The sequence below is a fragment of the Podarcis gaigeae genome (genome assembly GCF_964106915.1).
Source record: "Podarcis gaigeae genome assembly, chromosome: Z".
NCBI classification, from domain to species: domain Eukaryota; kingdom Metazoa; phylum Chordata; class Lepidosauria; order Squamata; family Lacertidae; genus Podarcis; species Podarcis gaigeae.
This window is the reverse complement of record NC_139691.1, coordinates 8,789,084-8,815,863: the sequence shown is the minus strand read 5'-3', so window position 1 is coordinate 8,815,863 and position 26,780 is coordinate 8,789,084. Positions and strand designations below refer to the sequence as shown.

At 42.8% G+C, this 26,780-nt stretch overlaps 1 protein-coding gene across 4 annotated transcripts in view; it reads right to left on the bottom strand.

Moving 5' to 3' along the window:
- Positions 1-26,780, bottom strand: part of WHRN (whirlin) — a 127,591-nt gene that overhangs the window by 61,340 nt on the left and 39,471 nt on the right. For all 4 annotated transcript variants that reach the window (XM_083721697.1, XM_083721695.1, XM_083721698.1 and 1 more), the window contains exon 3: positions 6,313-6,438. In XM_083721697.1, the coding sequence (XP_083577823.1) occupies positions 6,313-6,438 (126 nt within the window). The remainder of the gene's footprint in view (positions 1-6,312; positions 6,439-26,780) is intronic.

The window sequence follows — 26,780 nt, the reverse complement described above, 5'->3', positions numbered from 1 at the left end:
GATGGCCATCAAGCTGGATGGGTTTAAAAGCAGATGTGATAAATATAAGGGAGGAGAAAGCAATCAATGGCTGGTAGCTATTATGGTTGTGCTCTGCCTCCATTGTTGGAAGGCAGCAATGCTTCTGAATATCAGTTGCTGGGAATTTCAGGTTGGGAGAAACTCCCCAGAGGCATTTGGCTAGCTACTGTGAGAAGTGGATGTTGCACTAGATGGCATTTGGCATGATCCAGCACAGGATCAGCACAGGATTTTAGAATCCTAGAATTGTAGTGTTGGCAGGTACCCCCAAGAGTCATCTCCCCCAACCCCCTGAAATGCTCTCCTCGTGCTTTTGGTGCAATTTTCCCACAGCTTAGTTCAAAACAAACAAGGCAGCTATGCAGTCTTGTTGGTCATGCACACACACACACACACACACACACACACACACACACACCTGGGATCCTTATTAGATTTGGATTGCTGGGTGCCAGATCTGCACCAGATTATGACTCCATGCTCTGGAGTGACATTAACCAGTGTGCAATGTCATAAAATGCCTCGTGGTGATTAATAATGCACCATTGAGCCAGCCTGTGCGGTGCCACCTTGGTTTCTAATGATCTGCTCAGACCCTGTGATCCACTTTCATTCAGAAAGGGAACACCTCTGTGCAGCTGTTTCCATCATACTTCCCTAAGGCCCAAAGGCATGCAGATCTGTCAGGAGGGAGGGGATACTTTAAGAGCTCAGTCTGCAGTTGCTTCTGGATTGTCACATTGTGGGAGGTATTCAGTTGCATACCAGCAAATTTAGATTTGCACAATTAAAGCGATCAGAGTGATCTTATGCTCTTTTGCAATGAACACACTTTTGAAAAACTGGACCTTTTTCAGTAAGGAAAGTGACAGGGAAAGTGACTAGAAAGTGTGAGATAGGGAGGGGGGCAGAAAACCAGTTCAATTTGCATTTAAAGGTGAACATACCCAATTTTGCTTCCTAAAAGATTATGCAAAACTAAACACAGCCATCCTTTGAATTTCACACCTCTCCACGTCTTGCAAAGCGGTTCTCTGGCAATGTAGTACGTACAAAAATTGATTTACTAGGATAAAGTGTGATACAAAAAATGCATCACATTTGCTTAGCTAGAATGTGTTCTTGAACTCTGACAATGTTTTTTGCTTGCCGGAATGGAGGATAGAGGTGTGTGAGTGCATGCATCTACTGTATAAAGGTAAAATTCACATCCATTGCTCTGTCCATCACAAGTATGTGGCCCCTTGAATGTTGCCCAGAAGGGAATATGGCTCATTGTACTAGAAGAATGTTGCTGTTGACCATCATAGACAAAATTAGGCCTTTGTTTGTGTGAAGTGATGGTGGATGCCAAGAATGCTGGTTACCACCTGAAGTGGCAGCTGAGGTCATGCTCTTGAGCACGCCAGATATGCAGGAGTTTTCCAGCAGAGGAAATGAATGTGGAACATATTCCTGTATGGGCAAAACCCCCATATGTATCACAATGGAGGACAGCATAGAAGACATTCCAGAAGAAGCAGCTCCAATGCCCAAAGCAACCCATAATATTTGCCTAGCAAACAAAAACAGCACATCCTAAATATCCTGTAGGCAGAAAGTGGAAGTGTGAAAAGAAAAAGAAAAGCATATCACAGGAATTGGGCTGGGAGAATGGCCTCTAATTATCTCCTCCTTTTGGAAATGGAGATGAAAGGACAGATGGGGCGATAATGATACATATTATGGTCAGCTGAAGTTATAAAATAGCTTGTTCACAGAAGGTTGTATTTGCACCAAGCCTGCAGTTATTGTTTTATGACTCTTGCTTGAGCATTATGGTGCCTGCATCTAATAGTTTGGCATTTTATGAAAAAGCAAAGGGGGAAAAAACCAGAGATCTGAGTGAATTGGGAAGAAAATAAGCAATTTCCTCCCAGGCAGCTGAAGGAGTATGGAGGTCAGATAGCTGTTGCAAGGGAAAAAACCCAGAAAATCATTGGTAAAAAGGATATCTCACCACCCACTTCAACCTAGGTTCCCTACTTTTTCTCCCAATAATCAAATTTGGAATTATGATAAATGGAGCACAGGATACAGCTTCCTGTTTCCGGTACACCAGGAATGGGGTCACTCCTAACACTGTGGGAGAGAGACAGATGGAGATAATCAGATAATGATGGGGGAATTTCATTATCTGCATTCCTCTTTGGTTGGAAGAGGAACCAGGCTCTCATCCGCAGTTTGCCTAGCGGTTTCCCTTCCTATGGAAATATACAGATGGGAGCAGATGCTTTAAGTCATTTACATACTATTTACTACAAAGCTCGTGACGAAATGTCTGATTGCCGGAATGACCTCCAAGCATTGAACCACTGGTATATCACAAGTGGACTCTTTATTATTGCTTTTGAAATTGTTTAAGATAAAACCTATTTTGGAAAGAAACTACCTTTTATGGACGTTTATTGTTTGTTTACAGATAGTTGCCTTGGTGATATTATCTCATATCAATCACCTTTAAGTTCAAACTGAATCAAATTTCTCCCTCTTCCCTGCAAAGTGAGCTTGTTCGAATTTAAGGAAGAAGCATTGTAGTGATGCAACATTGGGAAGAAAGTACGGGCGAACAAATGCCCCCACTACCATTCCTTCTATTTTTGATGCTCAAGTGGTAGTTGCCATCGCATACATAACCAAAACAGTTGCACCCATCCAAAAGAAAATGGTATCAACAGACTTGAGGGAAACTCCTGAGGGTTTGCAAAAGTAGCACAAAAACTGGAGCAACTCAGTCAGATGGATGTGGTACAAATAATGATGAAGAAGAAGAAAAGGAAGAAGAGCCTGGTAATGTTGCAATGTTGTAACCTATTATGGGATCATGTGGTGGCGTGGCTGTCTGTCTAAAAAATACAATTATAAATGAATGCAGCACAATGAGGAGTAAGAATGCTTAGTTGCTATGGAATGCTGATGGGGTGAGAGTTGGGAAGGATTAAAAAACATGTTGAAGGAGCAGTGGAATAGAGAATCCTAGAAAACCTACCCTCCAACATTTCTCCAATAAAAATAGGGATGTCCTATTCCATAATGATAATTTTATTTTTTATGCCCTACATATCTTACCCCACTCTGGGCAGCTTCCAACATATATAAAAACATAAACATTAAACATTAAAAAAAAACCCTTCCCTATACAGGATTGCCTTTAGACGGCTCAGGGGTTGGATAACTCTATACCCTCCAACATTTCTCCAATGAAAATAGGGACATCGTAAGGAAAAGTGGGACTTTCCGGGATCAAATCAGAAACCGGGACAGCTTCTCTAAAGCAGGGATGTCCCTGGAAAATAGGGACACTTGGAGGGTCTGAGAAAAGGGCATGGCTGGCTGGACCACCAAACAGAAGCACTTCACATAGTAGTGTTTTGTTACAGGACACCTTGTTACATTCCATTATTCTTGGAAGAGAAATAACTCAGTGGTAGAGAATCTACTTTGCATGTAAAAGATTCCACGTTCAATCACTGACATCTCCAGGGAAGACTACTGGGAGAAAAAGCCATGTCTAAAACTCTGGCGAGTCACTGCCAGGAACTGTAGAAAGTACTGAGTTAGACTGATCAATGATCTGACTTAATACAAGGCAACCTCCTATGTTAGTACTGTACATGGATAGTATTCCATGACTTGTCTGAATTTGGAGGTCAGTGGTACAGAATCTGCTTTACATACAGAGGATCCTAAATTCAATTCCTGACATTTCCAGGTAGTGTTGTGAAAGACTCCCTTTCTTAACACCCCCCCCAAGAGCTGCTGCCAGTCAGTGTAGACAATACTGAGTCAGATGGTCTGACTCAGTATAAGATAGCCTCCTTTTTTGGGTTTGCTTCTGAATTCCCATTTAACTAGAAGAATGAATTGCCCTTTCTTTCTTTCTTTCTTTCTTTCTTTCTTTCTTTCTTTCTTTCTTTCTTCCTTCCTTCCTTCTTTCTTTCTTTCTTTCTTTCTTTCTTTCTTTCTTTTTCTCTTTCAGTTTATCTTTTGTCCCATCCCTTAGTCAGAATAGGTGTGCATTGATAAAACATTGCAAAAAAAAAACTAAAGAAATGATGTGATTTTACCTATGATAGAATCAGGGTCCTTTTTGCATGATGTGCTATTAATGGGCACATGCTCTTATGCACATGGGTAAAGCACTGCACAGAAAGAATCTTTATATGACTGCATGCCTACCCCATGCCTATGTACCTACGACAGCATCAAAGTCATTTTGTGCAGTGCTTTATAAATAGGCATATGCTCACATGCACATGAGTTAAACACTGCACGGAGAGAAGCTGCATGGGAAGACGCCCAAGATTTCATTTTTTTGTAAAGGTAAAGGGACCCCTGACAGTTAGGTCCAGTCGTGGCCGACTCTGGGGTTGTGGTGCTCATCTCGCTCTATAGGCCGAGGGAGCCGGCGTACAGCTTCCTGGTCATGTGGCCAGCATGACTAAGCCACTTCTGGCGAACCAGAGCAGCGCACGGAAACGCCGTTTACCTTCCCGCCAGAGTGGTACTTATTTATCTACTTGCACTTTGACGTGCTTTCGAACTGCTAGGTTGGCAGGAGCAGGGACCGAGCAATGGGAGCTCACCCTGTCGCGGGAATTCGAGCCGCCGACCTTCTGATCGGCAAGCCCTAGGCTCTGTGGTTTAACCCACAGTGCCAATAATATAAACAGAGGGGAAAGACACTGATGGACTCTGAAACAATCAAAAACTGTGGCCAAGTGGACAATGCTACCCATGATAAAGAAAACATATTCACACAACGCCCCGATGCTAAACTACAAAAATGTACACAAAAACATATTTAAAATGCACTGATGTGGCCATCAATGTTTATGCATGATACCTTGCCAAACGGATTAGAGCAGGAGGCTTGGTTTGTTTCCATGCCACTGCAAAACACACCTGCCAGCTGCTTATGAATATGCAGCAGCCAATCCCTGCAGCAGGACTGTTGGGCTTGATTTATGCTTTACTGATTGATTTATAGTGTGTGTGTGTGTGTGTGTGTGCGCATATATATATATATATATATATATATATATATATATATATATTGCTCCTATTTCTCGAAAGAGACTCCATAAGACTAACAAACATTAATAGAAAGAAAAGAAAGCAAACACAGTTCTTTAACTCTCCCAGTGCATTCAGATACATTTAACAATATCCTACCTGTTTAACAAATCCCAGCAGCTCAAAAGTACTATAACACTGAGCCAACTAAAGGCCTTTTTATAGAGCCAAGTCTTCACTGGCCACAAGAAGCAATACACTGATGGGGTGTGATGGTCCACGAGACAAAAGGTTGTATGCCAATTGACAGCAGCCTCACCTCCCTAGGTTGAAGGATTTGGAGCAAAGATCTGGATGATAACTGGAGCATGTGGAGAGGAATGCACCAAAGGACGTACAAAGCTCCCAAGCCTTTGAGGACTTTAAAGGTTAAGGTAAAGGTAAGGTAAAGGACCCCTGGACGGTTAAGTCCAATCTAACTTGACTATGGATTGTGGCTTTCATCTCCACTTTCAGGCCGAGGGAGCCAGTGTTTGTCCACAGACAGCTTTCCAGGTCATGTGCCCAGCATGACTAAACTGATTCTGGCATAATGGGACACTGTGATGAGTACCAGAGCGCATGGAAATGCCATTTACCTTCCCGCCGCAGCGGAACCTATTTATGTACTTGTGCTGTAAGCTTTTGAACTGCTAGGTTGGTAGGAGCTGGGACAGAGCAATGGGAGCTCACCCTGTTGCACTGACTTGAGCCGCCAACCTTCCGATCAGCAAGCTCAAGAGGCTCAGGGGCTTAGACCACAGCACCACCCACTCCCTGTTTTTTTACCTAAAGGTTAAGGCCAACATCCTGAATTGACTTGAACTGATCAGTGGGTCTCAGACTGATTTCCCACTGCAAAAGTGTTGCAGAATCTTTCTGTCTACTAAAATAATACTAGTTTCTGGAATATAAGAACTGTTTTGCTGCCCAGTATTTCAAGAGAAGAGTTTGCTACTTAAAGAAGTGGGGGAGGGAAATACTCCTTTGGTTTATAGATGTCAAATAAATGGCCTATAATGATGTCATGAAGGGAATACATGAAGCTGCCCTGATAGAAGACATTTTGTCTATCTAGCTCAGTATTGACTGCACTGGCACTGACTCTTCAGAGTTGTGGGCCATTAGCTCAGGGCCAGTGGTTTGGTTTCCCATTCTTGCACCATGAGATATGCACTTTTAACCAGCTGCACTCACCTTCAAGCCAGTGCTTTCTGCTTCAGAGCCCTTGTCCACACCTGTGATGTAAATCCCAAGAGCATATTCGGCTCCTCCTCGGATCATGAGGCCAAGTGATCGCCCTTCATTCAGGACCAGATTCACCTGTGCCAAGGAAATAATGATGAGTTTTGGAGCTCTATAGGAACACACAGAAGGTTGTGTCCAACAACTATTCTGAGCAGATACATTGGATTTAATAAAGATGACAAGCTTAAGTCCACTCATTTCAGTTGGTCTACTCTGAGTAGAACTTAATTGGCTACAACCCATAGTTGTTGATATGCATGTGACCTGGACCCAGCTCTCTATTTTATTCAGTACCCAGGGTTTTGTATAATATCTTGTTTGGGCAAACAAGAATAAGAGATGGCTGTGACTACAGGGTTGCGAAGGTGGAGACTCAGAACTAACAGAACACCATGTCTATTCAGAAGTCAAACTGAATTTGATGGGGCTTACTGTTAAGTACATGGGGTTAGGATTCTATCCAATTTTAGTCCTACTCAGAGTAGACCCATTGAAATTGATGGGCCTTACTAACTTAGGTTCATTAATTTCAGTAGCTCAACTTTGAATAGGACTTAGTTGGATGCAACCAGTGCTTTTTTCTGAGGGGAACGCAAGGATAAGCATACCCCTAAACATTTTGTGAATCTTTGTACTTTTGTTCATTTACTGTATTTATTTTTCCCAATTTGAACTATAAAATGGTGATTTTCTTGAGTCAAAATGAGAGTACCCCTAAACATTTTTATTTTTAAAAAAGAAAAAAAAGCACTCGATGCAACCCAATGTTATTTAAATACTTAAGAGTGGATTCTACTAAATTTTATTCAAAGCCTATCAGCTGATATTAATGTACATGAGTAAGTGAGGTCCATTAATTTATATAAGTCTACTCCGAGTGCAGCTTAGTTGAATACCAGCCTAATATCCTGCTTTGCAGTCCCATGATTCCTTTTTTCATATATGGCCACCCAGCCACTTTGAGCTTTGGAACTTGCACTGTTGTAAGTGCCACATGATACTCATTCCACATCAATCTTTTAGTGCGGCACCACCCATGCTTTGGTGCTCCCTGCCTATGGATATCAGGCAGGCATCTTTACAGCAATCTTTTTGGTGCCTTAAAGTTTGAAAGAAATAGAAATGAAAATTGACAGATTTGCCCATCCTTAAAGGAGAACCAGGTATATCATTGCTTACTGGATTTACTCCGTTTTAGGTTCTCTAGCCCTTCTTGTTGTGTAACTCTTGAAACCTTCTCCCTCCAGCCCCTTAATAAAGGTCCACACTTTGATGTGAGCCACAAACTGACCAAGTCTTCCCCTCCTACTCGTACTGCCTTGCACGTAGAAAATTGTGACAGCGGAAAGAACCACACAGGTGACCCTCAACAGCCCCTGATGGAATAAGCAACAAAGGTTGGCAGCATTAAAGTATCCTGAAGCTGCAAGGCAAAGCGGAAGGGACAATGGGAATCAAAGTGCTGGATGTCTGAATGTCACAGGCTGTCACTGGGTAAAACTGATCCAACAGGAAGAGGAAGGCAGCTGAGCAGAGAAAGAGAAAGAGATTAATTATACAGGAAGTATCTCATCTTCCTTATATGAATGACCATCCTCCTTACAGATTTTCCATAGGCATCTCGTTGGCTGCTATGAGAACAGGGTGCTGGATTACATGAGCCCTTGGCCTCATCTAGGAGCCAGGATCTTCTCACAACTTTAGCAGTGAAGAAAGATGGTTGCTTTCACATCCTGCCTTTGGGTTTGCTGAAGGCATCTGTTTGGCCGCTGGGGGAAAGGGGATGCAGGACAAGATAGACCTTTGGCCTGATCCAGCAGGGCCCTTTCTGATGTAATTAGGGTGTATTGCTATGTTATATGTGATATGGATCCTTGTGCTTTGGAAGGGAGACTAATGATTGCTCCTTTCCCTCTCTCCAGATGGTTCATAAACTTTTTATATACATAACATTTTTTTATTGGTTTTACTAAATTTTATACACTTTAACTTTATCCATTTCAAACATTAAAATAAAAGGTTCTGATGAACCTTCGGACCTCCTTCCCTCCCTCCATGGGTTCCATATTCAAGATAAAATTTTCTGTGTCTTTTTCCTTCATCCATCTGTCACCATACTTAATTCCACATTGCAAGTGTCATTATATCCCTGCCTATGATCTTAACTGTCAGCTTCACCATCCCTGCACACTCCATCAGTTTAGCCTGCCATTCTTCTTTTGTTGAAAGTTCTCCTTCCTTCCATCTCTGGGCTAGATGGTTCATAAACTTTTGTTGTGTGCACCTCCTTTTTGGAACGTAAAAACATAAGAGGAGCCTGCTGGATCAGGCCAATGGCCCATCTAGTCCAGCACCCTGTTCTCAAACTGGCCATCCAAATGCCTGTGGCAATCCTGCTGAAGCAGGATTTGAGCACAACAGCACGCTCCCCTCCTGAGGTTTCCAGTAACTAGTATTCAGAGCATAGTCATCATGGCTAGTAGCCTTGTCCTCCATTATTGTGTACAATCTTCAATAAAGCTTTCAGAGTTGGTGGCCACCATGGCCTCCTGTGTTAAAAAGTGCTGCATGAAGAAATTCTTTCTTTCTTTTATCAGTCCTGTTTCTTATATCTGTCCTATCCCATCCCTACATTTACCTGGTTGCATCAGAGCTCTGAGAGCAAGGAATTAAACTTTAGTTATCTCTAGAGTGTGATTAATGCAACAAAGTCCTCTACTTACAGTATGAATATGAATATGCTCTGCCTCAAGCATGCAGGGACTGTAAGTCCTGGTTGGAACGGAAAATGCTTTTAATTGCATTTTCAGTCAAACTAATATACCTAAGGCTCCCAGGAGAAAACCCCAAGTAGATCTGATTTCTATTAGAATTCAGGCGAAGTACGGCTTCAGCATACAGAAACGTTCCCCCCCCCTTTAAATAATACTGCACAGCATATGCCTTATTGACAAAACGCTGCTGTAGGCTGTGAGCTCTCCGAGGAATCAGATAACTAAAGGAGTGAATTTATTTCTCTTTAGACTTGGGAGCAATTATCTTGGTAAAAATAGATGGAAGAATTATGAAGTCTTTCCAGGAGGCTTGTGATTGCAGAGGCAGACACCTCTTTATTGCAAAGTTGGAGACAGGAGTGCATTAATCCCATATTAATTAGAGAGTTTAGCAGCCAGTATGTAATAGAGCAGAAGTAAAGACATGGGTATGTTTGATAAAAGAGGTAATCATTTGTTTTTGAAAATGCTACTGCTATGATATTAGTGGAACTGTATGCAATGATAACATTCAAGGAAAAGGATTTAATGCTTATTTGGTTGTGATAGTGGCTTAGAAGAATAGACAGGAGGGATACAGATTACATGGAGCTGTCATCACATGTAACGAATTATCAGGAGCTTGGAACCATGGGCAGTGGGCATTATTGCATTTTAATCTTGCCCTTTTCCCAAACAGTTCAAGCTGGTGTGCACCAGTGGACCTGATCCTTAATTCCTCCTACCATGGTTCTCTTCACTGTATTTCATCCTCACATCAATGCATTTGGGTATGTTAGGCAGAGAGAGAGAGAGAGAGCTCTGAACCCAAATCTCCTTGTAGTGCAAGCATTGTCTCTAGAATTATGTACCTGTGGTTGACAGCAAATGGGCAGGCAAACAAAAGGCAAATATACAGGGAATCTAGCAGTGGACACTCACACCTGGACCTTCTTGCTCTAAGCAATACATCCCACTTACTCTACCAGCAAGTACACCACCGAGTTTGACACTTTTAGATTATGGGCTTAAGAGGGGTTCTCTTATTTAGATGGCAAGGTATGTCCCTTCACTTACTTCAAAATGTGGCGTGTTTGCCCTCCCTTTCTCCTCATTCTGCAGAATAGGGCCCTGGGCTTCTGCTACCAAAGTCCTGCCCTGATAGCACAACAGAGTACACATCAGTGGCATTCAGGAAAGTGCATGCATATTTAGCCTGGTAGTGCAGAAGTGCAGGGTAGAGCTGGAGAGTCTCGGGCCTGGGGCCCAGAGATGACCTGACAGACCTCTCTGCCTGGCCCTCACAACTCTCCCCTGGCTACACGTCCTTTCCCAGACCACATTCCCCACGGGCTTTGCTTTGGGCCTTCCCTGCTGCCTCTTGCTTGGCTAGAGGGTGGTTACAGAAATGTGTGTGTGTGTGTGTGTAGAAACTAGCCTACTGTACAAAGGTTAAATGTGTATTCTGCTTATGTGCTTTCCACAGACATCTGTTCGTACATTGTGAAAACAGGAAGCTGAACTAGATGAGGCATCAGCTTGTTCCATCAGTGTTCTTGCAATGTACTTATGGACATCCATTGCTTTGCCCACTTTTGGCTCTGGCCCTGCACACCATCCTTATGTGTCCCTCAGAAGATTGTCAAGAAGGGCATGGAGGCCTTGGGCTGAGAATTATTCTGCACCCCTAGCCCATGGGATAGTTGTCTCCTTCAGTGATGAGCAGCTGACAATCAGGGAGTACAGCTGATTTCAGAGGACTGGAATTTATGACCAGCAGTGGCAAAGGATTGGATTTAAGAACATCAGAAGCAGGGTCAGCCCAAGACATTTTGGCACCTGAGGCAAAACACAAAATTGTTCCTCCCTCCTCACCAGAGAAGGGGTGAGTAAAGCTATGCACCAGGAATAAGTGGGGAATAAAGATCCACACTGAGATCTGCTGTGTCTGAGGAAGTCACCTCACTTTGCCTCATGGGTGGGCTGGTCCTGGACAAAAGAGACTTGCTGGATCAGCATCCTGTTCTGAACGAGATGCCCATGGGAAGCCCACAAGCACAAATACACTCCCTTTTCCTGCACTTTCCTGCAAATGGAATTCAGGAGCATTGCTGTCTTCTGAGAACACATGGAACCCAAGGTCAGGAAGATTACCATACAGATACAATATTATCACTAGCTTCATATTCCTGCAGTTCTTTACCTGATTAACAGCTGTGTTGATGTAGTGGGGCAGGTAGCTAGCACCTGAACCACATACTCCAGATTCAAGCCCCTGTAATATAGAAGGTAAAGAATTGCATGTGCCTAGCAGAACTAGATAGTGATTGGTGATGGGGTGCAGGTATGGATGTTAATACATCCACTCTCATTCGCTGGATCATCACCTTGTCATGGTGAGTAGGCTTGCATGTTCCTATGACCCTTGTGAGTGAAGCCATCGGGAGTCTCACATTCCCAGCAGGGTCACCCAAGACAGAAGTTCAACGAGGAGGAGCTAGACAAAAAAATGATCCAAGGAGTCCTCAATGGCAGAGCAGGCGGATGATAACAAGCGGTATGTTACAATGGCTGTGAAGGTGGATGAAGGCTGCAGCAGATATGAATCTACAGGTCGTTGTGGTACTCACGCCATCAGAATAGAGCCTTACTGCGAAGACTGAGCGTTGGTTAGTGTGCACTGATCTACACACATAAAAAAAATTAACACACAGGCATCTTCTAAAAACCCATCCCAAAACCAAAACCAAAAACATCCCATGGCGATCGGCAAATGGTAACAGGGGCAGGACCATGAAAATCTGGAATCCCCTAGTCATGAACCAACACATGGGTGGTGGATACAGATTCAGTTGCTCTGACTCAAGGAATGAGGCAGTTGAGCAGCTCGGCTGTCTGAGAGTGCAAGGCATGAGGGGGAAGGCCTGGGACGGTGCGCCGGCTTTGAATGAATCGGGCTGATTCATCGCGGCCCGGCTGAGCAGAAGGCAGCGGCGAGCGCGGCTGTCGGCGAGACGGAAGGGCTCGAGCGGCCAGGTTGGAATTAAGCTTTACCTACACTAGAATTTGGACAGCCAACTGAGATCAGGAAGAGAGTTGTTTAAAGGAACAGAAAACCGAAAACATGGATAGACTTCTACGTCTTGGAGGAGGTATGCCTGGTCTGGGACAGGGGCCTCCTACTGATGCTCCTGCAGTTGACACTGCTGAACAGGTTTACATCTCTTCCCTTGCGCTTTTGAAGATGCTGAAGCATGGTCGAGCTGGTGTTCCCATGGAAGTTATGGGGCTGATGCTTGGAGAATTTGTTGATGGCAACTGTATCCATGACTGAGCAGCCCTACTTAGGATCCACTCTGCTCATCACCAAAAGGAGGACGGGCTAGACCCCACTGTGGAAGGACGTGTGGATCCAGAATTGGCCTCCACAGTCACGGATTCACTGTTAAGACCGTGTTCATGGAAGACAGTCTTACTTAGCTATGAGTGATCGCCAAAGAAGAAAGAAGAATACATCCCATGATTCCTTTGTGCTTCCAGCTCACCACTGGATGATCTACCTTCATCCACCTGATGTCAATGCTGCAAAGCAGCATCAGCTTTGGGGAAGGGCTGTGGTTGCAGCTTTACATGCAGAAGGTCCCAGGTTCAATCTCCAACATCTCCAGGTATGGCTGGGAATGCCCGCTGCCTGAAACCCTGGAGAGTCACTGCCAGTTAGTGTAGACTATACTGAGCTAGGTGGACCAAATGGTCTGACTCCAAATAGGGTAGCTTCATATGTTCCTACCTGAAGTAGGTGGATGAATAGTCTAAGTTGGTATATGACAGCTTCCTACATTAGTAAGATCTGATCTGATCACGTAAACAATGCTGAGAAACTAGGCAACTGATGCCACAGAGAGAAAGAATAGAGGGAACTGTTGGGAACATTCCTCTCACTCTGACCTTGAATTGTACCACTGATGTAGTCAGCTCTGAGCATGCATACACCAGAGGTGTGCAAAAGAACGCCTAAGAATCCTGAATAACAAACTGAGGTAGGGTGCCTTTGAGGGATTTTAGACTTTTACAAGGCAAGGCAGGCTCTGTAACAAGGTGGGCACCAGTTTAAAAGCTTTGTGAAATTTGACAATCCAGACATTTAAAAAGAAGCTGCAGAAAAGTGAAACAATGACTCCGAGCTTTATTGTGGGGGAGGTGAAAAAGGAACAACCTTGCAAAGCCAAAAACTTACATCTTTAGCTTACACATTTGGATCAAGAGCAAGCAGAGAGACCTTCTTTTTGACTGACAGGTCTAGGCTGCAAATGGAGGAAATTGCCAGTTCTCGCCAATGCAAGTGGCTTGGGGAAAAGAGCAAGTCTGCAAGAGCAAATGAACGCTTGTCTCTTCCATGCTTAAGGAGGGGAGAAGAGAGATCAGTGGATTGTGACATTCAAGTCAAGTATGTAAGTGCCTAGCACAAAAGCCCATGGACCTATTTGTCTATTTGTTTCTTATCCAGGGGTACATTTCAAGGGTAAGTCTGCAGTTTTCTCACTGATTGCCCACAAAAAACACTCAGTAAGTCTCAGGCCAGAGCAAGGCTGAAAACTGGCCACACAACCATCATATGCATACATATATATAGTAAAGGTAAAGGACCCTTGGATGGTTAAATCCAGTCAAAGGCGACTATGGGGTGTGGCGCTCATCTTGTTTTCAGACCAAGGGAGCTGGTCTTTGTCCACAGCAACTTTCCAGGTCATGTGGCTAGCATGACTAAACCACTTCTGGTGCAATGGAACACCGTGACAGAAATCAGAGCGCGCATGGAAACACGGTTTACCTTCCCACCACAGCGGTACCTATTTATCTACTTGCACTGGTATGCTTCCAAGCTGCTAGGTTGGCAGAAGCTGGGACAGAGCAACAGGAGTTCACCACCATCAAGCGGATTCGAACCACTGACCTTCCAATAATTATTAAGATCAACCAAATGCTTCAGGTGGGGGAGGACAGACACAGTTTTCAATGGATGTATAAAAATGCCAAAGAAGGAATCGGTTGGACATGTGTAGGGAAGATGTTCCATAACTGAGGGACCACAACAGAGAAGGAGCTATCTATGGCAGCCAGCTACCTAAACTCTGACAGGTGAGGGCACCCACAGCAAGATGTCATCTAATGATTCTAATTCATGGACTTGTTCATATGGGAGAAGGTGGTCACTCAGAATCTCAGACCATCTTATCCTGTATGTACCATATTGTCTGTCTCTTACTGCAGACCCAGGCCATCCAACCTGAGCTTCCACAGCTACTGCCCACCTTGAACCATCACCAGCAGGACTGGCAACAGAAGCAGCAGCCTTGTTCTGTACTCATGATAATATTTTAGTCTCTTCTTAATTGATCTGTTTTAAATGTGCATTTTATATTTGACTTCCTTTAGTATTGCTTTCTTTTGAAATTTTAATATATATACATATATATGTATATTTGTTAACTTTTCTGCATTTATTGTGCAAATTGTAGTTCTTTGTAAGGTTCCATTTCGAAATCTTCAAGTTAATATTTTAGTTTTTTGTTATGTTGCTTTGAATGCATACTTTATATTTGACTTTCTTCAGTAATGCTTTATTCTGGATGTTTTATTTGATGCTTTAATGTAGGTTGTAAATTGCTTTGAGGTTTTTTTCTTAAAGATATAAAGCAGTATAGAATTATTAATACTAATACTAATAATACTAATACTAATGATAGCAAACTCATTCTCCAAGTGGGGATCGTTAGGAATCCAAATTCAGCTCCATCCATGCACAAGAGAATGAGCATTATTAGCTGATGTGGGGAAATCCCAAGATCTGCAGAAATACAAAGACTCTGTAGGGGGAAACTCCCCCCCCCCCCAAAAAAAACCAGACCATGTAGAATGTTTAGTAGTTACGGACTGCTAACTGGTTGAGTGGGGCACAAGCACAGAAAACTGGAGAGGGCAAAATCAGTGGAGTATTCTGGGAAAGGGCATGTGCTGCCTGGTTTGAATGCTGAACAGGAGCACTGCACACTGCAGTGTTTTGTCCAGGCACATATTTAGGTATGCGTGGCAGAATATCCCACAGGCACCTCTCCCTTGGCTATAAAGAAATACAATTATAATAAATTAAACAGTTGGCTGCCCTTTCATGATGCCCCAAATGACTTGCCGGAGGTGACTGCCTCACTCTGCCTCATATTAAGGCCAGCCGGTTAGAAACATTTTTAAATAGACAATTGCTTATGTGATTTGTGCAATCTTTCCTGAGGCCCCGGTCCAAGGTGGCACATCAACCTATTTAAATCAATCTACATCTCTGCCTTCAACCCTGCTGGGATGTTTTGCATTTTGTTGGTCTCCTCTCACCTCTTAACTTGCATTCTGGACTCCTGTAACCTCCAACACATGAGGAAGGGAAGAGGAGGAAGGGAAGGAAGAGGATGGAGAGAAGAAAGGAATGGGGCAGAATAGCTGTGATTAATGAAAGTCAGAGGCAAGTAAGAGATAATTTAAGGAAAACTGAGGCACAAAGACCTGGCTAAATTCATCTGGAGAGGTAAAAAACCAAGAATAAAAATTAAATTATTAACAGAAATTAGAGACAGAGGTGGTTTTGCGGTCCCAGATCTTAAACTATATTATGAAGCAACAAGCGTCATTTGGCTCAAAGAATGGAAAACTTTAAAAAACAGTAAAATATTAGCCATAGAGGGGTGAGATAACATCTTTGGATGACACAGCTATTTGGAACATAATAAAGTGAAAAACCACAGAGGGTTCCTTAATCATATGGTAAGGAAGGCCCTATAAAAGGTTTGGGAAAGATACAAAACACTTTTAGAGCCCCAAACTCCATGGTGGCTTTCACCAGTGAAGGTAATTTCCATCCACAAGAAAAATATGGATAATAATTGGACAGTGTATAAAGATTTATTAGAAGAACAAAATGATCAATTAAAATGGAAAAAAAATATGAAGAACTTAAAAGGCTAGGAATTACCTGGCTACAATACCATCAAATAAATGCAATTTTTGAAAAAGATAAAAAAAGGATGGATTTGAAAACGAAATTTCAGCGCTAGATAAGGAACTGTTACAAGATAAGAAGAAGACATTATCAAAAATGTACTAAAAATCATTAAAAATAATGAAACATTGTTTGTGGTGGTGGTGGTGGTGATGATGATGATGATGATGATGATTTTAAGCTCATGAACATTCATTAGTATTTTAATGTGGGCTTCTCCTAATATACACATTTGCACACAACTTTTGTTTCAGACACAGACATTTCCTTTTATATAATGCATTTATTTTGGTGTGCTATTTTCATGTACAGTGGTACCTTGGTTTAAGAACAGCTTAGTTTATGAACAGCTTAGATTAAGAACACTGCAAACCCGGAAGTAGGTGTTTTGGTTTGTGAACTTTGCCTTGAAAGCAGAACATGTTCCGCTTCCTGTTGAGTGAGATCCATTTGTAAATTGAGTCCCCCGCTGCTACGGGAAAGCACGCCTTGGTTTAAGAACACTTTGGTTTAAGAACGGACTTCCGGAATGAATTAAGTTCATGAACCAAGGTACCACTGTACTTCCGAATTTTAATGCACACTTTACCACAGTACACATTACTCCACTGGAGAACTGCATGGCATAATTCAGAGTAGCATGACTTTCAAAGGATGGCTGCATTTTGGTTCTCAGTACAGTGGTACCTCGGGTTAAGTACTTAATTTGTTCTAGAGGTCCGTTCTTAACCTGAAACTGTTCTTAACCTGAAGCACCACTTTAGCTAATGGAGCCTCCTGCTGCCGCTGCGCTGCCGGAGCACAATTTCTGTTCTCGTTCTGAAGCAAAGTTCTTAACCTGAAGCACTATTTCTGGGTTAGCAGAGTCTGTAACCTGAAGCATATGTAACCTGAGGTACCACTGTATTGCTTCAGAAGTGTGCATTAAGGTAGAGTTGCCTTTAAATGTGGGCTGAATTGAATGTTTATCCTATCTCCCGAGGAGAGGGAACAGGACACTACATGCAAAGAAGAAACAAGATTTTCTTAGAACTCCTTGGGATCATTCTGATGAACATGACAGCTGGGGTGTTGTGCTTGTCCCCTGAAGGGCAATGGGGGGAAGCTGGCAAAAATCTTCCGCATGTTTCGTTTTGCTACAAACATATCCTAATTCTCTTGCTGAGTCACACTCCTGCCTTTTGATCACAAAATCTTTTGCTTGTCACTTGACAGAAGTGAACCACCTCTGTTTTAACATCTTGCCGAGTAGCCTTCACTAAGAACTTCTTGCTATCTCTGCAGTAGCTTTCCCTTGCACTGAATGCTGATGAAATGCTTGATTTAAAAGAAGAGGAAAAAATAAAATATAGATTCTTTAAAAACTTGCCAACCTAATTTGTGTTCTGCATACTTTGCTAGGTTCCATGCTTCAAATCTGGGCAACCTTCCTGGAGGGCAGTACTTGCAAGTAGTGGGCAAGAGTAGATGGAGCAACAAATGCAAATTTTGTGGGGGACTGAATCCAACAATGCATATTCTTGCTGGTTAGTAAGTTTACATAGACATAGACATAGAAAATCTAATTGGTAGAGAGGGTTCTATGTGATATCATTTCCCCTTCTTTCCTGGGCAAAGCACATATGTAATTTCCTGCTTCTCTCTCTGTCTGTCTGACTGACTGACTAGCCATAGGGGCAGACATGTCCTGTGTTGCTCCAGTCCCAGTCCCAAGCCTGAGACTGGTTTTTTTTAAATTGTAAATATAAGTATTTTACCTGCATAGCTTTTACTGCTGCTATAGCTAAGAACCAATACAAGACAACTGAGTAAGTAAACTATATTTTAAGCTTACTTTCCAGTCTGTTGTTTGCTTCCTTTGCTAAGTGGGGTAAAATGAGACACTGAAGTCAGTCTGCTTTGCAGCTGGACCCTGTGGTTTCATTCAGAAACATTGCTGCCTCTGACTATGGAGGCAGAGCACAGCTAGTCATGGCTAGTAACTGATGTTAGCTTTATCCTCCATGAATTTATCCAAGCCTCTTTTAAGCCACCCAAGTTGGTGGCCTCAACACAACACAGGCCAGTCCTGTTTTACAGCTGCCCCTTCTCCAAGAAAAGTGGAGTGAAACCAGTCTCTTCCAAAGCTTAAGAACATAAGAGTCAGGAGAAAGGCACATCTAGTGCACCATCCTGTTCTCACCGTGGTCAGTAAGATGCAGCAATGGGAAGCCAACAAGCAGGTCCTGAGTGCTGTTAAAAACCATTTCCCCCAGATAATAGATGGTGGATAGCTGAACAGCTAAGGGAGCAGGCAGCATCCCTGCAACATTCTAACATCCAACAGATGTACCACATAGTACAGTCTTCTTTGGACTATACCACTTTAACAAGCAGATGAGGGTGGTGTGGCATTTCAAGTTGACTCAGATCCTTGCTGTGAAAAGATGGCATATGAATATTTCCATCCTATGCTTTCTGCTGAGCTGATGGCTTTCTATATTCAGTCCTGTCCTCTGAGGGCTATACCACAGAAACATAACCTTCCTGAATATGTCATTCAACTCTAAGACTCTGCTTTTAAGTCTGTGATTCAGTCAAAGAATTCTATTCTCCAGGCAGGAATCAGAAAGCTTGATGGCTTCTGCAGGGGCATAAAACAAGAATACAGCGAAAGGAAATATTACTGGCATTTGTAAAACCTTTACTTAGTATTTACCAAGCCATCTAAAGCAAATGAATCGAAAAGAACTCACTCATGACTCTAACGTGATGTGTGAGAAATAATCTTGGATTGTCTCAAATGTGAAAGGGGATGATTAAATGTTCATCAGAGTCCCACTGAAATTCAATCCATCTTTGCAACAGGATTCGTACATCAGGTGCCAAATAACAAGAGCCTTCCTATCCAAACTTGGAAATACTAAGAGATAAATGTGTGGGTGATGGCAGAATTCTATTAATCTTTCTTGGAATATTGATCTTAAAAGATATATAGAAGTGAAATTATTTTTGCATGCTTTAATGTATGGGGAAGCGCAATAGCTCAGGGCTAGAGCATCTGCTTTGCATGCAGAAGGTGCCAGGTGCCATCTCCAGATAGGGCTGGGAGAGACCCCAATCTGAAACCATAACCAGCCACTGCCAATCAGTACAGAGCAGGAGTGGCCTATGGGCCAAATTTAGATCAGTAGGATACACAATTTGGCTCAAAATGCCATTTTTGAAAAGCCACACATACCAGATGTCAGGAGTGGGGCAGGTATCAATGTGGCTTCAAAGAAACATTCAGGAGCTTTAAGTGTCAAAACTGGCCCAGAAGGTACATACAGAACTGATCCATGGGGAGAAAGAGTTTCTGCATCCCTGGTGTAAACAGTACTGATCTAGATGCATCAGTGGTTCGACTTGGCACTTTCCTAAGTTTCCAGTTGGGGAAGTGGTGCATCTCAGTGGTAGAACACTTTCCTTGCATGCAGAAGATCCCAGGTTCAATCCCTAGCATCTTCAGGTAGGACTGGGAAAGAGCACCTGCCTGAAACCCTGGAGAGCCACTGACAGTCAGTGTAGACTATACTGAGCTAGGTGGACCAAATGGTCTGACTCCAAATAGGGTAGCTTCATATGTTCCTACCTCAGTGGGAAAGAGCCTTAGCTCAGTGGGAGAGTGGCTGCTTTGCATGCAGATGGTCCTAGGTCTGAAAAATGGAGAGCACTGCCAGTTAGTGTAGACAATATGGAGCTAGAGGGATCATTGGTCTGATTTGGTATAAGACAGCTTCCTATGTTCCTGTGACTGATTGTTATGAAAGAAGGCACAAATTTTGCATCTATTTCACTACTGAATAATTTCCACTAAGAAATATACCTACAACATGTGAGGAATAATTTATGAATTGCACCTAAATGGATTTGCTTCTGGCAAAGCTTTCCCATCGACCTGTTCTGTTGGTGCGGTCCCTTCTCTTTTGTTGCTTGAGTATAGTGTTGCCATATGTCTTGAATTTCCCGGACGTACCTAGAATACGGCATTTGAAAACAGTGTCTGGGCAGAAATCTCTTAAATGTCCAGGAAAAGCTGGATGTATGACAACCCATGTTGGAAGACTAGATTTTGGCAAATTTCCTTAAAAATAGCTCAAAAAATTGTATTATTATTTTTTGAGATATTGCAAACAACAAACAAACACACACACAACTAAACAACTTTGGGCAAAAGTAAAAAAAAAAAAAAAGCTCAAAAACTTGCCCCCCCCCATTCATTTTTTGAAATATGGCAACCCTATAGAAGGATAGCACTAGAACTAGCCTGTTGTGGAAAGGTAATTTTTTTTAATTTGTTGCTCCATACACTGCAAGAATATATGCCATGGAAACATTCTTGAACATATTTTACCTGCTGAGTTGCAGATGTGATTTGGCATTTACCGGTAGATCAAAGGTTCCCATAGTGGGCACTTGCATACCTGGGGGGTGGGAATGCAGTGGGAATACCTAAGGGAGTGTTAAGAGGCAAGGGGGTGGCAGTAGAGTGCTGGAGGTGTAAATGGCTGTCAGGTTTAGAAAAGCTGATATCACTAGATCAAGTTCACCAGTTTTGTCGAACTAGTTAATTAAACTAAGTATTAACTGGATTTTTAATAGTTACAGATAGGTAGCCGTGTTGGTCTGCCATAGTCAAAACAAAAAAATTCCTTCCAGTAGCACCTTAAAGACCAACTAAGTCAGTTCTTGGTATGAGCTTTCGTGTGCATGCACACTTCTTCAGATACACTGAAACAGAAGTTTCCAGACCCTTCTATATAGTGAGAAGGTGGGGAGGGGTATTACTCAGAAGGCTGGTGGGAATGGGTGATTGGCAGATAGCTGTGATGAGCCTGTTGACAACTCTTAACGACTGCAATAGGTCTTACAGGAAGAAGCAAGGGGTGAAAAGGTGAAAAATGGCTTTGTCATGTATAATGAGATAAGAATCCAAGGTCTTTGTTCAGGCCAGGTTTCTCCATGGTTTTAAGTTTGGTGATAAGTTGTAATTCAGCAGCTTCTCTTTCCAGTCTATTTCTGAAATTCCTTTGTAGTAAAACAGCTACTTTGAGATCTTGTATAGAATAACAGAACACCTCTAGTCATCACATACAGCTCCCAAGTTAAAACAGTACAACGCATCATCAGAGATCTACAACCTCTCCTGGACAATGACAGTTCTCTTTCTCAAGCTCTGGGAGGAAGACCTTTCATTGCCTACAGACAGCCACCCAGTCTTAAACAACTCCTAACCCACAATAATACTACAACCAGACCTAACACGGACACTGGCACCAGAGCCTGCAATAAACCCAGATGCCAACTTTGCTGCCACATACACCCGGACAACACCATAACTGGCCCCAACAACATCACACATACCATCTCGGGACTATTTAATTGCTCATCGTCTAACATTGTGTATGCCATCAAATGCCAACAGTGTCCTTCAGCTCTCTATATTGGACAAACAGGCCAGACCTTACGCCAAAGAATAAACGGACATAAATCGGACAGCAGGAATCACAAGACAGAGAAACCAGTAGGAGAACACTTCAATCTCCCAGGACATTCTATACATTCTATACAGGTTACATTCTTATCTCATTATACATGTTGTTGTTGTTGTTGTTTAGTCGTTTAGTCGTGTCCGACTCTTCGTGACCCCATGGACCAGAGAACGCCAGGCACCTCTGTCCTCCACTGCCTCCCGCAGTTTGGTCAAACTCATGCTGGTAACCTCGAAAACACTATCCAACCATCTCGTCCTCTGCCGTCCCCTTCTCCTTGTGCCCTCCATCTTTCCCAACATCAGGGTCTTCTCCAGGGAGTCTTCTCTTCTCATGAGGTGGCCAAAGTACTGGAGCCTCAGCTTCACAATCTGTCCTTCCAGTGAGCACTCAGGGTTGATTTCCTTCAGTATGGAGAGGTTTGATCTTCTTGCAGTCCATGGGACTTTCAAGAGTCTCCTCCAGCACCATAATTCAAAAGCATCAATTCTTCGGCGATCAGCCTTCTTTATGGTCCAGCTCTCACTTCCATACATCACTACTGGGAAAACCATAGCTTTAACTATACGAACCTTTGTTGGCAAGGTGATGTCTCTACTTCTCAAGATACTGTCTAGGCCTGTCATTGCCCTTCTCCCAAGAAGCAGGCGTCTTTTAATTTCGTGGCTGCTGTCACCATCTGCAGTGATCATTGAGCCCAAGAAAGTAAAATCTCTCACTACCTCCATTTCTTCCCCTTCTATTTGCCAGGAGGTGATGGGACCAGTGGCCATGATCTTCGTTTTTTTGATGTTGAGCTTCAGACCATATTTTGCGCTCTCCTCTTTCACCCTCATTAAAAGGTTCTTTAATTCCTCCTCACTTTCTGCCATCAAGGTTGTGTCATCTGCATATCTGAGGTTGTTGATATTTCTTCCGGCAATCTTAATTCCGGCTAGGGATTCATCCAGCCCAGCCTTTCGCATGATGAATTCTGCATATAAGTTAAATAAGCAGGGAGACAAAATACAGCCTTGTCGTACTCCTTTCCCAATTTTGAACCAATCAGTTGTTCCATATCCAGTTCTAACTGTAGCTTCTTGTCCCACATAGAGATTTCTCAGGAGACAGATGAGGTGATCTGGCACTCCCATTTCTTTAAGAACTTGCCATAGTTTGCCGTGGTCGACACAGTCAAAGGCTTTTGCATAGTCAATGAAGCAGAAGTAGATGTCTTTCTGGAACTCTCTAGCTTTCTCCATAATCCAGCGCATGTTTGCAATTTGGTCTCTGGTTCCTCTGCCTCTTCTAAATCCAGCTTGCACTTCTGGGAGTTCTCGGTCCACATACTGCTTGAGCCTTCCTTGTAGAATTTTAAGCATAACCTTGCTAGCGTGTGAAATGAGTGCAATTGTGCGGTAGTTGGAGCATTCTTTGGCACTGCCCTTCTTTGGGATTGGGATGTAGACTGATCTTCTCCAATCTTCTGGCCACTGCTGAGTTTTCCAAACTTGCTGGCATATTGAGTGTAGCACCTTAACAGCATCATCTTTTAAAATTTTAAATAGTTCAGCTGGAATACCATCACTTCCACTGGCCTTGTTATTTGCAGTGCTTTCTAAGGCCCATTTGACTTCACTTTCCAGGATGTCTGGCTCAAGGTCAGCAACCACACTACCTGGGGTATACGAGACATCCATTTCTTTCTGGTATAATTCCTCTGTGTATTCCTGCCACCTCTTCTTGATGTCTTCTGCTTCTGTTAAGTCCTTTCCACTTTTGTCCTTTATTATGGAAATCTTTGTACGAAATGTTCCTTTCATATCTCCAATTTTCTTGAACAGATCTCTGGTTCTTCCCATTCTATTGCTTTCCTCTATTTCTTTGCATTGCTCGTTTAAGAAGGTCTTCTTGTCTCTCCTTGCTATTCTTTGGAAATCTGCATTCAATTTCCTGTATCTTTCACCATCTCCCTTGCATTTTGCTTGCCTTCTCTCCCCCGCTATTTGTAAGGCCTCATTGGACAGCCACTTTGCTTTCTTGCATTTCCTTTTCATTGGGATGGTTTTCGTTGCTGCCTCCTGTATAATGTTACGAGCCTCCATCCATAGTTCTTCAGGCATTCTGTCCACCAAATCTAAATCCTTAAACCTGTTCCTCACTTCCACTGTGTATTCATAAGGGATTTGACTTAGATTGTATCTTACCGGCCCAGGGGTTTTTCATACTTTCTTCAGTTTAAGCTTGAATTTTGCTATAAGAAGCTGATGATCTGAGCCACAGTCAGCTCCAGGTCTTGTTTTTGCTGACTGTATAGAGCTTCTCCTTCTTTGGCTGCAGAGAATATAATCAATCTGATTTCGATGCTGCCCATCTGGTGATGTCCATGTGTAGAGTCGTCTCTTGTGTTGTTGGAAAAGCGTGTTTGTGATGACCAGCTTGTTCTCTTGACAGAACTCTATTAGCCTTTGCCCTGCTTCGTTTTGATCTCCAAGGCCAAACTTGCCAGTTGTTCCTTTTATCTCTTGACTCCCTACTTTAGCATTCCAATCCCCTATAATGAGAAGAACATCCTTCTTTGGTGTCACTTCTATAAGGTCTTGTAAGTCTTCATAGAATTGGTCAATTTCAGTTTCTTCAGCACAAGTAGTTGGTGCATAAACTTGGATTACTGTGATGTTAAAAGGTCTGCCTTGGATTCGTATCGAGATCATTATATCATTTTTGAGATTGCATCCCAGTACAGCTTTCGCCACTCTTTTGTTGACTATGAGGGCCACTCCATTTCTTTTACGGGTTTCTTGCCCACAGTAGTAGATATGATGGTCATCCGAACTGAATTCACCCATTCCCGTCCATTTTAGTTCACTGATGCCCAGGATGTCAATATTTATTCTTGCCATCTCATTTTTGACCACCTCCAACTTACCCAGGTTCATGGTTCTTACATTCCAGGTTCCTATGCAATATTTTTCTTTACAGCATTGGACTTTCCTTTCACTTCCAGGCATATCCGCAACTGAGCGTCCTTTCGGCTTTGGCCCAGCCGCTTCATCAGCTCTGGATCTACTTGTACTTGCCCTCCGCTCTTCCCCAGTAGCATGTTGGACGCCTTCCGACCTGAGGGGCTCATCTTCCAGCGTCATATCTTTTATATGCCTGTTGTCTTTGTCCATGGAGTTTTCTTGGCAGGGATACTGGAGTGGCTTGCCGGTTCCTCCTCCAGGTGGATCACATTTGGTCAAAACTCTCCACTATGACCTGTTCATCTTGGGTGCCCTGCTCGGCATAGTTCATAGCTTCTCTGAGTTCTTCAAGCCCCTTCGCCATGGCAAGGCAGTGATCCATGAAGGGGTATTATACATGACAAAGCCATTTTTCACCTTTTCACCCCTTGCTTCTTCCTGTAAGACCTATTGCAGTCGTTAAGAGTCGTCAACAGGCTCATCACAGCTATCTGCCAATCACCCATTCCCACCAGCCTTCTGAGTAATACCCCTCCCCACCTTCTCACTATATAGAAGGGTCTGGAAACTTCTGTTTCAGTGTATCTGAAGAAGTGTGCATGCACACGAAAGCTCATACCAAGAACTGACTTAGTTGGTCTTTAAGGTGCTACTGGAAGGATTTTTTTTTGTTTTGACTATGGCAGACCAACACGGCTACCTATCTGTAACCAATACTAAGAATTTGTCAAGAATGTATAACCTGCTGCTGAAATGGAGTACACTAGATGAGACAGTTAAATCAGCTATGATCAAATGGGCACAAGACATTGGTTATGACATTATGTTTGCTGACTGGGAACAGTTATGGACCACCGGTATAAAATTCACGGCATGTAATGCCTTAAGAGAAAATGTTATGAAAATGATTTATAGGTGGTACATGACCCCAGTCAAGCTTGCAAAAATTTACCATCTGCCCAATAATAAATGTTGGAAATGTAACGCGACTGAAGGTACCTTTTACCACCTTTGGTGGACTTGCCCGAGGATTAAAGCCTTCTGGGAAATGATTTATAATGAAATTAAGAAGGTACTTAAATGTACTTTTCATAAGAAACCAGAGACATGAGATAAGAATCCAAGGTCTTTGTTCAGGCCAGGTTTCTCCATGGTTTCCATTGGATTCTTATCTCATTATACATGACAAAGCCATTTTTCACCTTTTCACCCCTTGCTTCTTCCTGTAAGACCTATTGCAGTCGTTAAGAGTCGTCAACAGGCTCATCACAGCTATCTGCCAATCACCCATTCCCAACAGCCTTCTGAGTAATACCCCTCCCCACCTTCTCACTATATAGAAGGGTCTGGAAACTTCTGTTTCAGTGTATCTGAAGAAGTGTGCATGCACACGAAAGCTCATACCAAGAACTGACTTAGTTGGTCTTTAAGGTGCTACTGGAAGGAATTTTTTTGTTTGGATTTTTAATAGTGTGCAGTTAATTGTTACAATTTTATTGTGTTGTTATCTTCTGTACTGGGTTGTGCAAACCACTTTTTATAGGGTAGGTGGCAACAAATTTGGCCCCTAAAGTACAAAGACACAGCTGCTGCTGAGGTTGCAAAGATGGGGTAGATACTGTTGTTTTAAGGGAGGTCATTCTCCACAGATTGAAACAGGAAAAATCTATGCCTGACCATGGAACAGTCCAATGTCTTAGTGGTGAACTCTTTTTCCTTATGCAGCCAAGGCAACTGTAACATCCATGCTCAAGAGAGAGGTCCTGGGTAGATAAGGGGAACGGCAAAGTTTGCAAAGGCTAGGAAAAGAGGAAATTCATGCTTGTATTTAAGTACATATGGACACCTCAGAACCACAAGCAGTACATTTTTCTTAAGGGTCAGCTCAGTTTTACCCAACTTGGCACCTTTCTTGATGTTTTGGACTACAACTCCCATCAGCCCCAACTGACAAGACTGACAGGATCTGTAGTCCAAAATGTCAAGGGCTCCAGGTTAGGGAAGATGTCAGTTCATTGCTTTCCTGTTAGGGGTACTGCCTTGATGTGTCCTAAAGCTAGCTGCAGAATATAGGAAGGCAACATTAAGGCCACTCCAAATTCTAAATTAAATTAAAATGTGGATGCTAGTCATAAAATAGCTTCTGTTTTTAAGAGAG